The 12,544-nt window shown below is 44.0% G+C and overlaps 1 protein-coding gene across 2 annotated transcripts in view; it reads right to left on the reverse strand.

Annotated features, from left to right (window-relative positions):
- vps13c (vacuolar protein sorting 13 homolog C) overlaps window positions 1-10,409 on the reverse strand; it is a 387,651-nt gene extending 377,242 nt beyond the window's left edge. For both annotated transcript variants that reach the window (XM_063070973.1, XM_063070975.1), the window contains exons 1-2: window positions 10,254-10,409; window positions 843-886 (exon numbers count right to left, since the gene is read on the reverse strand). In XM_063070973.1, the coding sequence (XP_062927043.1) occupies window positions 843-886; window positions 10,254-10,353 (144 nt within the window). In that variant the 5' untranslated portion in view covers window positions 10,354-10,409. The remainder of the gene's footprint in view (window positions 1-842; window positions 887-10,253) is intronic.
- Window positions 10,410-12,544: the final 2,135 nt, after the last annotated feature.

Consider the following 12,544-nt stretch of genomic DNA (forward strand, 5'->3'; position numbering starts at 1 on the left):
CTGCATTGCTTGGATTTCCAGCATCTGTGGATTTTCTCATGTTTGTTTTATGACAAAAGTATGTGCTACAGAGCAGATGAGCTGTGACAGAGGCAGTCAAGCGATGTTTAGTACCGAAAAACAAGATGTTAGTAATGGCAAGACACACTGCCTAAAGCTGAGCTTGGGGTCAAATCTGGCCAACCATCTAAAGGAGAAATGTAATCAATTTCTGGGGAACAAAGAGTACAACAACAGCTTTGATCTTTCTGATATTCACTGTCACAGATACATATGCATTAATTCATGATGCAAGAAATATATACATCAATATTGATTTTAGACATTCATAGATCATAGAATAGTACAGCACAGTACAGGCCCTTCAGCCCACAATGTTGTGCTGATCTTTTAACTTACTCCAAGTACAATCTAAACTTTTGTTTCCAACGTAGCCCTTCATTTTTCTTTCATCCATGCATCTACCCAAAAGTCTCTGAAATGTCCCTATGATACCTGCCTCTACAACTACACCTGGTAGTGTGTTCCACACACTTGCATATAAAAAACCTACCTCTGACGTCTCCCTCCGAAATTTTTCTCCAATCACCTTAAAATGATGTCCTCTTGAATTAGCCATTGCCACCCTGGGAAAAAGGTGCTAGCCGATCAGTCAATCAATACCTCTCATTCAGTAGCCCTTCTGAACAATTAAGAACACCAGGCAATGTGCACAGTCACTGACCTTCCACTCAATACCATAAACCTGAAGCAAACAAGAACTGGGAATGCTCTGGAAAAGAAAGCATTCCTCAAACAAAAACAGTTAAGTCAAAGTCTGTACCACCTAATTAAATACTTACCAGTGCATTTTCTTTGACTTGCAGCTTCTCAAGTACCACATTTCCTGAAACAAAATAACAGTCATTAGCAAGGTATCATGGACTGTGCAATTACATAATAAACATCTAGCAATTCTTTCCCCTAACTGCAAATTAATTTTATTTCAAAGAAACATACAAATACAAGTTCAGGAGCAACAGATTAATAAAATGGCTTTTACTATTTTGGATATGCAGCAAAAGTAAATCACAGCAAATGTACGGTCGAATGAATGAAGTCGAATGAAGACAACTGCAAGCAATTCAAAATTAAATATGGAGAGAATGAAGAACATAAGACCCTGGAGGCACAGTGTCAGGATAAGAAGACCTGCATTTAGTGCTGAAGGAAAGGGAAATTTTGCTACTCGGAGGAGTCTATGTTTTGTACTTCCCAACTGCCTACTGATCATCAAAGTCTGGATCAACAGACCTTTGCACACACTAAAGGAACAAAGTAAGTGGATGTGAGGTGAATGTTCACTATGACTTTATTAATTTCAGTAAAGGTTTAAGCAGTCGATAACATTTGAGTTATCTGTTTCTAACTTGAAATCCTATAAATAGTGCACCATTATGCAAGGGGCCCATGAACCCCAGGTTGGGAACCTCCACTCTAGAATATACAGAGAATGGTATTGGCCCCATGGGATAAAAAATGGTTGTGAACCCCTACTGTATAGACTGTTCTGCTTGAAGACCCCAGGAGATCAGCAGTTTCTAAGATACCCAAACCACCCTGTCTGGCACCAGCAATCATTCTACAAAGTCACATTTTTCCTCATTCTATTGTTTGATCTGAACAACACCTGAACCTCTTGACCATGTCTGCATGTTTTTATGTACTGAGCTGCTGTCACAATATTGACTAATTAGATATTTACATTAACAAGCAGGCGTACCTAATAAAGTGGTCACTTGAAGTAGAATTGAGCTTGTTCTTTTGAAGTTTATTGAAGTGTGAGCTTGTTTTACACGTGAAACAGGCAACGAGTTATAACATACAATGGAACCCCTGCATAAAAATTATTATATCTAGAATTGTCAATGTTCTTTTGAGTACAAAATGAATTTTTAGCCAACCTTTCTTGAAAAAAAGATAGTTAAGCTTAGCTTATATTTCTTGAAATTAATCTCTTTCTTACCCTTTCATAAATTTTAAAAACTCATAAGGTAAACACAATAAATTTCTCAATTCTGTGTCGAAATTGAGAAAAGCACACACGGATTTCACCAGCTAAAATGAGACAATTTCTATTCTTGCTCTTAAATAAGAAAAAATTTGCTCACACATTTAAGAAGTTGAAAACTGCAGCAAAATAACCATTGCTTTCCTATGAATGGCAGGATATTCTCCTTTCACAGAAATCCAGAACTTGTTCATGGGCAGGTCAGCAAATCTCATCCTGAGTGCATGATCAGAGTGCAGCTAACAAACTTCCTCTTCTCTCAAAGTCAAGTTCTCAGGCTAAGCAGAAGATTCAGAGAAAGAGTCCCTCACCCAGTCACACACTTGTGTTGAAAGGGAGGAAAAATATTGTTCAATTTTGTTTTGCAGTTCTTCCAAATAGTTTTCAATAAGACTTGAGACTTTCCAATATCCTTCCTCACTCTTGTCACTTGAAGTCAAAACATTTTCCAGGGCCTTGCAGAGACTTGTTCAACTGGTTCATATGATGAGAAATGTCTGTTAAGTAGGCTAGTTTCTGCAGACAATCTTCATCTTCAAATCACTCACCAAAACCTGGCCTACCATTTTCTCAAAAGTACATTTGCAATTCACCTTTCAGCTCAAACATCCTGTTGAGAACTCTTCCTCTTATGAACCACTGGATTTCTGTATGCAGCAGGAGATTGGTGTGCTCTTTGTCCAGGTTTTCAGTTTTTTTAAACATTCTCCAGTTAACTGGTCTTAAAGCTACTAAATAACTTGCATCCTGAGTCTTTTTACTGACTCTGACTTTATTTTCAAAAGCTTTAACCTATTTGTTTTGAGCTTCCAATGGTCATTTAACATACTCAGCACTTCTACGTGTCATATGGCTGTGATCTGTAGTTATGAATCTTTTCAATTTTGCTGGAGCCATTGCTACATTTGTAAGTTGTTTGCCACAGATGAGGCACCAAGGAATTGGACAACTTGGATCACCACTCCATGTAAAACCCACTGATAAGTAGCTTTCATTATAAAGACGGGCTTTTTGTGTCCGTTGTTGCATTAGTACAGTGAAATGACTCTGAAGATTGTAACTCTTCATTGTTAACCTTATTAGAATTGTCCGTAGGCCTAGACCTAGAATCCTCCTCTTCCATCTCATGCCTACTCTTCAAAAATCGCCAAACTAGACCGTCTTTAGAATGAAAATTTCCATCCAATTTTCTACTACACTGGTAGTTTGTTCACTCCCGTAAGTCAGTCAGCGGCACGCAAGGGGAAGTTGGGGACAGTAACTGGGGAGGAGAGGCTGATGTCACAGCCCAAGTTGAGCCAGTCCATTCAATGCTCGAAATACACACTTTACACTCCTCAACATCCTACCATCCTCCCCTCCGTGCAAGACAGCGCTTATCAATTATCAACAGCCTCCCCTATCTTATGTCAAAAACTGAGAATGGACCAAATAAACACGGACCAACTGTGCACTGCCATACTGGCCTAAGAGACCTCTAACTGGATTGCTAACAGGGTTGCTCAGTCACTGCCTATCACCGCAAGCGCGTTGCGTGAAGTTCTAAACAAAAAATGTTTTTTTTTAAATCACAATCTCTCGCGGAACCCCAGGTGAGAAACCCTGGTCTATTCTATCTGTGCCTCTCATAATCTTATAAACCACTATCAGATTTCCCCTCAGCTTCCGCCATTCCAGACAAAACAACACAAGGTTGTCCAAACTCTCATGACAGCACATGCCCTCTAAACCAGGCAATAACCTGGTAAATCTCTTCTGCACCCTCTCCACAGCCTCAACATCCTTCCTCTAATAAAGTGACTAGAACTGCAGGCCTAACTAGAGTTTTATATAGCTGCAACATAACTTCCTGACTTCTGAACTCATTGCTTCAACTAATAAAAGCAAACATGCCTCAGTGCACTACTGTTCACTGTGTAAGGCTAACCCATTTGGTCCTACCAAAGTATAGCACCTCGCACTTGTGGGGTGCTATAAATAGCCAATTTCATCTGCTATTTTTCAGCCCATTTTTCCACATCCCGATGCAGGCTTTGATAGTCTTTCTCGCTGTCCACCACACCCTCTATCTTAGCGTCATCAAATTTGCTGATCCAGTTAACCTCATTATAACCCAGATCAATGATATAGATGACAATCAACAACAGACCTAGTACCAATCCCTGCAGCACACCACTAGTCACAGGCCTCCAGTCAGAGAGGCAGCCATCTGCTACCACTCTCTGGCTTCTCCCAAATCCAATTTACCTCATCATGCACACCACACGACTCAACCTTCCTGACCAACCTCCCATGCAGGACCTTGTCAAATGCCTTGTTGAGGTTCATGAAGACAACATCCACTACTGATGTCAGGCCCACCACCAGCTTATAATTTCCTGCAACATATATCAAAGTTGCTGGTGAACGCAGCAGGTCAGGCAGCATCTCTAGGAAGAGGTGCAGTCGACGTTTCATGCCGAGACCCTTCGTCAGGACTAACTGAAGGAAGAGTTAGTAAGAGAATTGAAAGTGGGAGGGGAAGGGGGAGATCCAAAATGATAGGAGAAGACAGGAGGGGGAGGGATGGAGCCAAGAGCTGGACTGGTGATTGGCAAAGGGGATATGAGAGGATCATGGGACAGGAGGTCTGGGGAGAAAGACAAGGGAGGGGGCGGAAACAGAGTATGGGCAAGGGGTATAGTCAGAGGGACAGAGGGAGAAAAAGGGAGAGTGAGAGAAAGAATGTGTGTATAAAAATAAATAACGGATGGGGTACGAGGGGGAGGTGGGGCATTAGCGGAAGTTAGAGAAGTCAATGTTCATGCCATCAGGTTGGAGGCTACCCAGATGGAATATAAGGTGTTGTTCCTCCAACCTGAGTGTGGCTTCATCTTTACAGTAGAGGAGGCCGTGGATAGACATGTCAGAATGGTAATGGGATGTGGAATTAAAATGTGTGGCCACTGGGAGATCCTGCTTTCTCTGGTAGACACAGCGTAGGTGTTCAGCAAAGCAGTCTCCCAGTCTGCGTCGGGTCTCGCCAATATATAGAAGGCCACATCGGGAGCACTGGACGCAGTATATCACCCCAGCCGACTCACAGGTGAAGTGTCGCCTCACCTGGAAGGACTGTCTGGGGCCCTGAATGGTGGTGAGGGAGGAAGTGTAAGGGCATGTGTAGCACTTGTTCCGCTTACAAGGATAAGTGCCAGGAGGGAGATCAGTGGGGAGGGATGGGGGGGACGAATGTACTAGGGAGTCACGTAGGGAGCAATCCCTGCGGAAAGCAGAGGGGGGGGAAGGGAAAGATGTGCTTAGTGGTGGGATCCCATTGGAGGTGGCGGAAGTTACGGAGAATAATATGTTGGACCCGGAGGCTGGTGGGGTGGTAGGTGAGGACCAGGGGAACCCTATTCCTAGTGGGGTGGCGGGAGGATGGAGTGAGAGCAGATGTGCGTGAAATGGGGGAGATGCGTTTGAGAGCAGAGTTGATAGTGGAGGAAGGGAAGCCCCTTTCTTTAAAAAAGGAGGACATCTCCCTCGTCCTGGAATGAAAAGCCTCATCCTGAGAGCAGATGCAGCGGAATCGGAGGAATTGCGAGAAGGGGATGACATTTTTGCGAGACAGGGTGAGAAGAGGAATAGTCCAGATAGCTGTGAGAGTCAGTAGGCTTATAGTAGACATCAGTGGATAAGCTGTCTCCAGAGACAGAGACAGAAAGATCTGGAAAGGGGAGGGAGAACAACACCTTATATTCCGTCTGGGTAGCCTCCAACCTGATGGCATGAACATCGACTTCTCTAACTTCCGCTAATGCCTCACCTCCCCCTTGTACCCCATCCGTTATTTATTTTTATACACACATTCTTTCTCTCACTCTCCTTTTTCTCCCTCTGTCCCTCTGAATATACCCCTTGTCCATCCTCTGGTTCCCCCCGCCCCCCCCGTCTTTCTCCCCGGACCTCCTGTCCCATGATCCTCTCATATCCCTTTTGCCAATCACCTGTCCAGCTCTCGGCTCTATCCCTCCCCCTCCTGTCTTCTCCTATCATTTTGCATCTCCCCCTCCCCCTCCAGCTTTCAAATCCCTTACTCACTCTTCCTTCAGTTAGTCCTGACAAAGGGTCTCGGCCTGAAACGTCGACTGTACCTCTTCCTAGAGATGCTGCCTGGCCTGCTGCGTTCACCAGCTACTTTGATGTGTGTTGCCTGAACTTCCAGCATCTGCAAAATTCCTGTTGTTCATAATTTCCTGGTTTACTTTCAGAGCCTTTCTTAAACAGCAGAACAAGTTAGTAATGGGAGACCAAAAAAAAGGCAAACAAACAACAAGTATTTTGGTTAGGCTTCCCTGTGGAAGACATGAGCAGTATGCCAGAAATTCAAAAGTGTCAGGGAGTAGTAATGAGTGAAGTTACTATTACTAAGGAGAAGGTGCCTGGGATGCTGAAAGTTTTGAACCAGATGGACTACACCCCAGGGTTCTGAAAGAGGTAGGTGAAGAGATTGTGGAGGCATTAGTAATGATCTTTCAAGAATCGCTAGATTCTGGAATGGTTCAGGACTGGAAGCAAAGAAAGGAAATTATACGCAAGTTAGCCTGACTTGGTTGGGAAGATATTGGAGCCCATTATTCAAGATGAGGTGACTTGGTGGCCCATATAAAATACACCAAAGTCAGTATGGTTTTTCTAAGGGGAAGCCTTGCCTGACAAATCTGTTGGAATTTTTTGAGGTTATAACAGAATAGACAAAAGAGAGTCAGTGGATGTTGTATGTTTGGATTTTCAGACAAAGCACATGAAGCTGCTTAACAAAGTAAGAGCCCATGGTATTAGAGGAATGATACTAGCAGGGATTGAAGACTGGCTGACTGGCAAGAGGCAAAGAGTGGGAATAAAGGGGGCCTTTTCAGGTTGACCAGAGGCATTCCACAGGGGTCGGTGTTGGGACCACTCCATTTCATATTATACGTCAATGATTTGGATGATGGAATTGATGGCTTTGTGGTCAAGTTTGGAGACAATATGAGCAATATGAACAGGCAGGTAGTGTTGAGGTTACAGGGAGTCTGCAAAAGAACTTATGGGAGAATGAGCAACGAAGTGGCAGATGGAATACAGCATAAGAAATTCTATGATCATGCTCTTTGAAATGAAATGAAATACCTTTACTGTCATTGCATAGTACAATTTGTCATGCACCAATACAGCGAAATAAGTTTGCAACTCTCATACTCAATGCTATAAAACAATAAATAAAATAAATAAACAATAAATAAAATCAAGTAACCAGCCAGTACAGGCAATGTCCAGTAGTACAAAAGCACAACTCAGATGCATGACAGCCATAAAACCAGTATTAAAAGTAGCAATATAACAATTTATGGATGATGCTTGATACGTTGGTTCAGAGCAATTATAGCTCTGGGGAAAGAGCTATTTTTCAGTCTAAAAGTGCGGGCATACAAAATCTTACAACGTCTGCCAGATGGAAGAAGTTCAAACAGATGATTGCATGGGTGTGTACTGGCAGAAGGAATAAAGGTGTAAACTGTAACAGCTTAACTGCCATCCCAATGAAAGATGTGGAGGTGAGGGAGAGAGTGCAAAAGACTGGATTAGAGATTGAACAAACTTTGGTCGTTTTCTATGGAGCAACAGAGGATGAGGAGATAGGGTTTATAAGATTATGAAAGGAATGGATAGACAGTCTGTATTGCTTTCCCCAGAGTTGAAATGTCAAACACTAGAGAGCATGCAATTGAAGTGACAGTGATAAGGTCAGAGGGGATGTGCGAGGCAGGATTTTTTTTTAAAAACAGAAAATGGAGGTAGCCCTTACTCTACTCGCTTTATATGTATCAATGATTGTGCGGCTAAATACAGCTCCAACGCTTGCTAATTATCCTATCGTTGTCGGCCGAAGCCAAGATGCTGACAAATCAGCATATAAGAGGGTGAAAATGTGGTTGAATGGTATGACAACAACCTCTCACTCAACGTCAGCAAAATCAATAGCTGATCATCAACTACAGGAGGAGAAAGCCGAAGGTCCATGAATTAGTCCTCATTAAAGAATCAGAGATGGAGTGAGTCAGTAACTTTAAATTCCTTGCTGTTCTATCAGATAATCACAAAGTAGGCACAACAATACCTCTACTTTCTTAGAAGTCTGCGTAGATTCAGCATGTCACCTAAAACTCTGGTAGATTTCTACTGATACACAGTGAAGTATATAGAAACATAGAAAATAGGTGCAGGAGTAGGCCATTCAGCCCTTCGAGCTTGCACCGTCATTCAGTATGATCATAGCTGATCATCCAACTCAGAACCCTGTACCTGCCTTCTCTCCATACTCCCTGATCCCTTTAGCCACAAGGGCCATATCTAACCCCCTCTTAAATATAGCCAATGAACTGGCCTCAACTGTTTCCTGTGGCAGAGAATTCCACAGATTCACCACTCTCTGTGTGAAGAAGTTTTTCCTCATCTCAGTCCTAAAAGGCTTCCCCTTTATCCTCAAACTGTGACCCCTCGTTCTGGACTTCCCCAACATCAGGAACAATCTTCCTGCATCTAGCCTGTCCAATCCCTTTAGAATTTTATACATTTCAATAAGATCCCCCCTCAATCTTCTAAATTCCAGAGGGTATAAGCCTAGCCAATCCAGTCTTTCATCATATGAAATTCCTGCCATCCCCGGAATCAATCTGGTGAACCTTCTTTGTACTCCCTCTATGGCAAGAATGTCTTTCCTCAGATTAGGGGACCAAAACTGCACACAATACTCCAGGTGTGGTCTCTGGTTCTTAATTGGTTACGTCATGACCTGGTATGGAAATACCAATGCCCAAGAATGGAAAAGTCCATAAAGGCAAAGTCCTCCCTAATACTGAGCACATTTACATAGATCGCTGGCACAAAAAAAGCAGCATCCATCATCAAGGATCCCACCTTCCAGGCCACGCACTCTTCTTGCTACAAGCAACAGACAGATGGTACAGGCGCCTTAGGTCCCACATCACCAAGTTCAGGAAAAGTGTGATCATTAAGGTCCTGAGCCAACCTGGATAACTTCACTCACATTAACTCTGAACTGACTGCACAAGGACCCTACAACTCATGTTCTCGTTTGTTTATTTATTGATTGATTGCATAATGTCTTCTTTTGCACCTTGGTTGTTTGTCAATGTATGTTTGTTTAGTTTTCAACATTCTGTTGAGTTTTTTTATTTTCCTGTGAATGCCCACAAGAAAACAAACCTCAAAACAGCATACGGCAACATAGAGGTACTTCACTAATAAATTTACTTTGAACTTTGGATGTCTGGAGTACCTTACTAAAGCTGGTAGTGGTGTTGGATAAAAGTACGCTTCAAGAGGCTCTTGGATGGGCACATGAATGGAGGAATATGGACATTGTTGGAAAGAAGGGATTAATTAAGCATTTATAATTAGTTTGGCACAATATCATGGGCTGAAGATCCTGTTCCTATGCTGCACTGTTCTCTCTATATTTACTCTGAATTTACAGCACTTTTGTTAACATGAGAAGCATTTGATGGCTCTGGGCCTGCACTAGATAGAGCTCAGAAGAATGGGGGGGGATGGGGGGAATCTCACTGAAACCTATCCAATATTGAAAGGTCTGGATAAAGTGGATGTGGAGAGGATGTTTCCTACCGTGGGAGAGTCCAGGACGAGAGGGCACAGACTCAGAATCGAGAACGTCTGTTTCAAACATGAGGAGGAATTTCTTTAGCCAGAGTGTGGTGAATTTGTGGAATTCATTGCTACAGGCGCTGTGGAGGCCAAGTCACCAGGTTAAGACGGAAGTTGATAGGTTCTTAATTAATCAGGGAGTCGAAGGTAATGGGGAGAATGAGGTTGAGAGGGATAATAAATAAGTCATAATGAAAGGTGGAGCAAACTTGACGGGTCGAAAGGCCCAATTCTGTTCCCATTTCTGATAGTCTTATGATCTGCCAACCTCACAATCACCTCTAGTCACCCCCACCACCTTTACAAACCCTTGCAGCCACACACCCCCAGCTTTAGCCCCGGACCCTCACACTACCCTCTCTCCCCAGCAACCTGTCCCCTCCGCCACACACACACGCACAGTCTCCCAGACTGAGCCCTGGGACGGGGTGGCAAGGCCTGCTGAGGGAATCCTGGGCCGTCGCCACCCAGGATGTGGTGTGGGAGGGGTCCTTACCTCCCCAGATTCCGAGCTTCAGCTGGGACTTGTCCAGATTCTCCACATAATCCCCCAAGAAGCGGTTCAGTAAATCGGCCACTAGTGACTCAAACACCATCGCTGCTGCCGCCGTAGCGTGACGCAGCAGTGTCCGCGCGCCCCGAGATGATCAACACACCGCGTCCACGCGCTCGCGCGCCCGGCCCGGGGCCGCCCGCCCTCGTTGTCCGCGCGCCTGGCACGGAGTCGCTCGCCCTCAAGTCCGCGAGCCCGACAGAGTCGCTCGCCCTTGTGTCCGCGAGCCCGACACTGCCGCTCGCCCTCGCTGTCCGCGAGCCCGACACTGCCGCTCGCCCTCGTTGTCCGCGTGCCCGGCACCGCCGGCCTCACACACGCTCCCGGTCTGTCACATCACTTGCCAACCAACCTGACGAGGTATGCACACTCCCTGCTCACAAGAGAGAGCGCACGGTTTCTGCACAGGTAACTGTTCACAACAGTGTGCACACTCTGCCTGGCCCAGTGTGCACACTGGAGACACAAGAGAGTGCAGATGCTGGAATCTGAAGACAGACATAAACTGCTGGAATAATTCTGCATTAGGCAGTGTCTATGGAGGGAAAGGAATGGTTGATGTTTATGTTGACAACCTTCAGGATGCAAAGGGAGGCACATTGTGTAAATCCCCTGCTCACAGCACTGAAAATCTGTTCACACTACCTGGGATTGACATGGTGTGCACAACCCTGGCTACACAACACCATTTAACTTGCATTTTGAGAGGGGTGTTGCAGTCCCAGGAATTGCCCATATCACAATTTCATGCAATACAAACTTACATTGAGAAATACAGGTGGAAAAAACAATTGTGTTGCTTGTTTTTTTTTCACACAAATCTCTATAAGACTAAATCTTTGGAGAGTGATGTGTGAATTCTGTAAGGATGGATTTCCATAGCCCAAACAAACAGAAGGTAAGGCTCACATGATGTAGCACCAACATTATGATGGCAACCTGTCTGCTGGTATTTCTTGGTGGAACGCTGTGCACATTAATTGTTCATACTCCTGGCTACTCGTTCAATGCTCCTGTCTTGCTCACTTTTCCCAGGAGGAGCAACATTAATAATACAGACTCTACTCACACATCTTAATGCTGACACCAAAATGTATATAGTTTGTTCTCGTTTTCTCTCTCACTCTTACACACACACACACAGGCACAATTTGGAGCTGGCATGATGTGAACTCTCCAGTGTGCACAGCTGCTATTCACTCAGAAAGTACACAGACCCTGCTTACAGGTCCACAGGTAGGAGCAGAATGCACAGAGCCTGCCTACTCTTCCCAAGGAAGTTATGGAGTCATACATCTTGGAAACTGGTCCACGTCAAATAAAATAGCCATTCAAGCAAGTCCCATATCCCCTAGACCACTCCTATCCATGTACCTGTCCTTTAAAGTCATTAACCACTTTCCCTGGCGGCTCTTCCTACTTACAGACCACACTGAGTGAAAAAGTTGCCTCTCAGAGTCCTAGTAAATCTTTCCATCTCACCTTGAACGTCTGCCCTCTAGTCCTTGATTCCCCATCCCAGGAAAAAGACCAAGTGCAATCACATTATCTAAGCCCCTCATGATTCTACACAGCTCTATAAGGTCACCTTTCAGTCTCCTATGCTCCAAGAAATAAAGTCCTGTTATGTCCAACCTCTCCCAATAATTCAGTACTTCAAATCCTGGCAACATCCTTGTAAATATTTGCTGCCCTCATTTCAGTTTATAACATCTTTCCGATGGGGCAGTGACTAAAAGTGAATGCAATATTCCAAACGCAGCCTCACCAGTGTCTTGTACAACCACAACATAACCACATAACCTTCTAATTTGGGTACTGAATCCTCTGACTTATTCAGCCTTGTGTACCAAAAGCCTTCTTTGCCACCCTGTCCACCTGTGACTCCACTTTCAAAAAATAATGTACTTGACCTCTAAGGTCCCTCTGTTTTACAACTCTGCCCAGAGCCCAACTATTCACTGTGAAATACATACTTTGATCTGACTTTCCAAAATGCAATACTGGATGAAACTTTACTTGCCATTCCTCAGTCCACTTACTAAGCTGGTCAAGATCGGCTGTAATTCTTGATAACCTTTTCACTATCTTCGATAGTACCAACGTATTTTACTGTCATCAGCAAACTTACAAACTCTGCTTGTACATTCTTATCCAAATTATTGATATAGATGACAAACAATAATAGTCACAGCACCAGCCCACAAGGCACAGCACTTGTCTTGGGGCTCCAG

This window comes from Mobula hypostoma, chromosome 18 (assembly GCF_963921235.1).
Source record: "Mobula hypostoma chromosome 18, sMobHyp1.1, whole genome shotgun sequence".
Lineage (NCBI taxonomy): Eukaryota > Metazoa > Chordata > Chondrichthyes > Myliobatiformes > Myliobatidae > Mobula > Mobula hypostoma.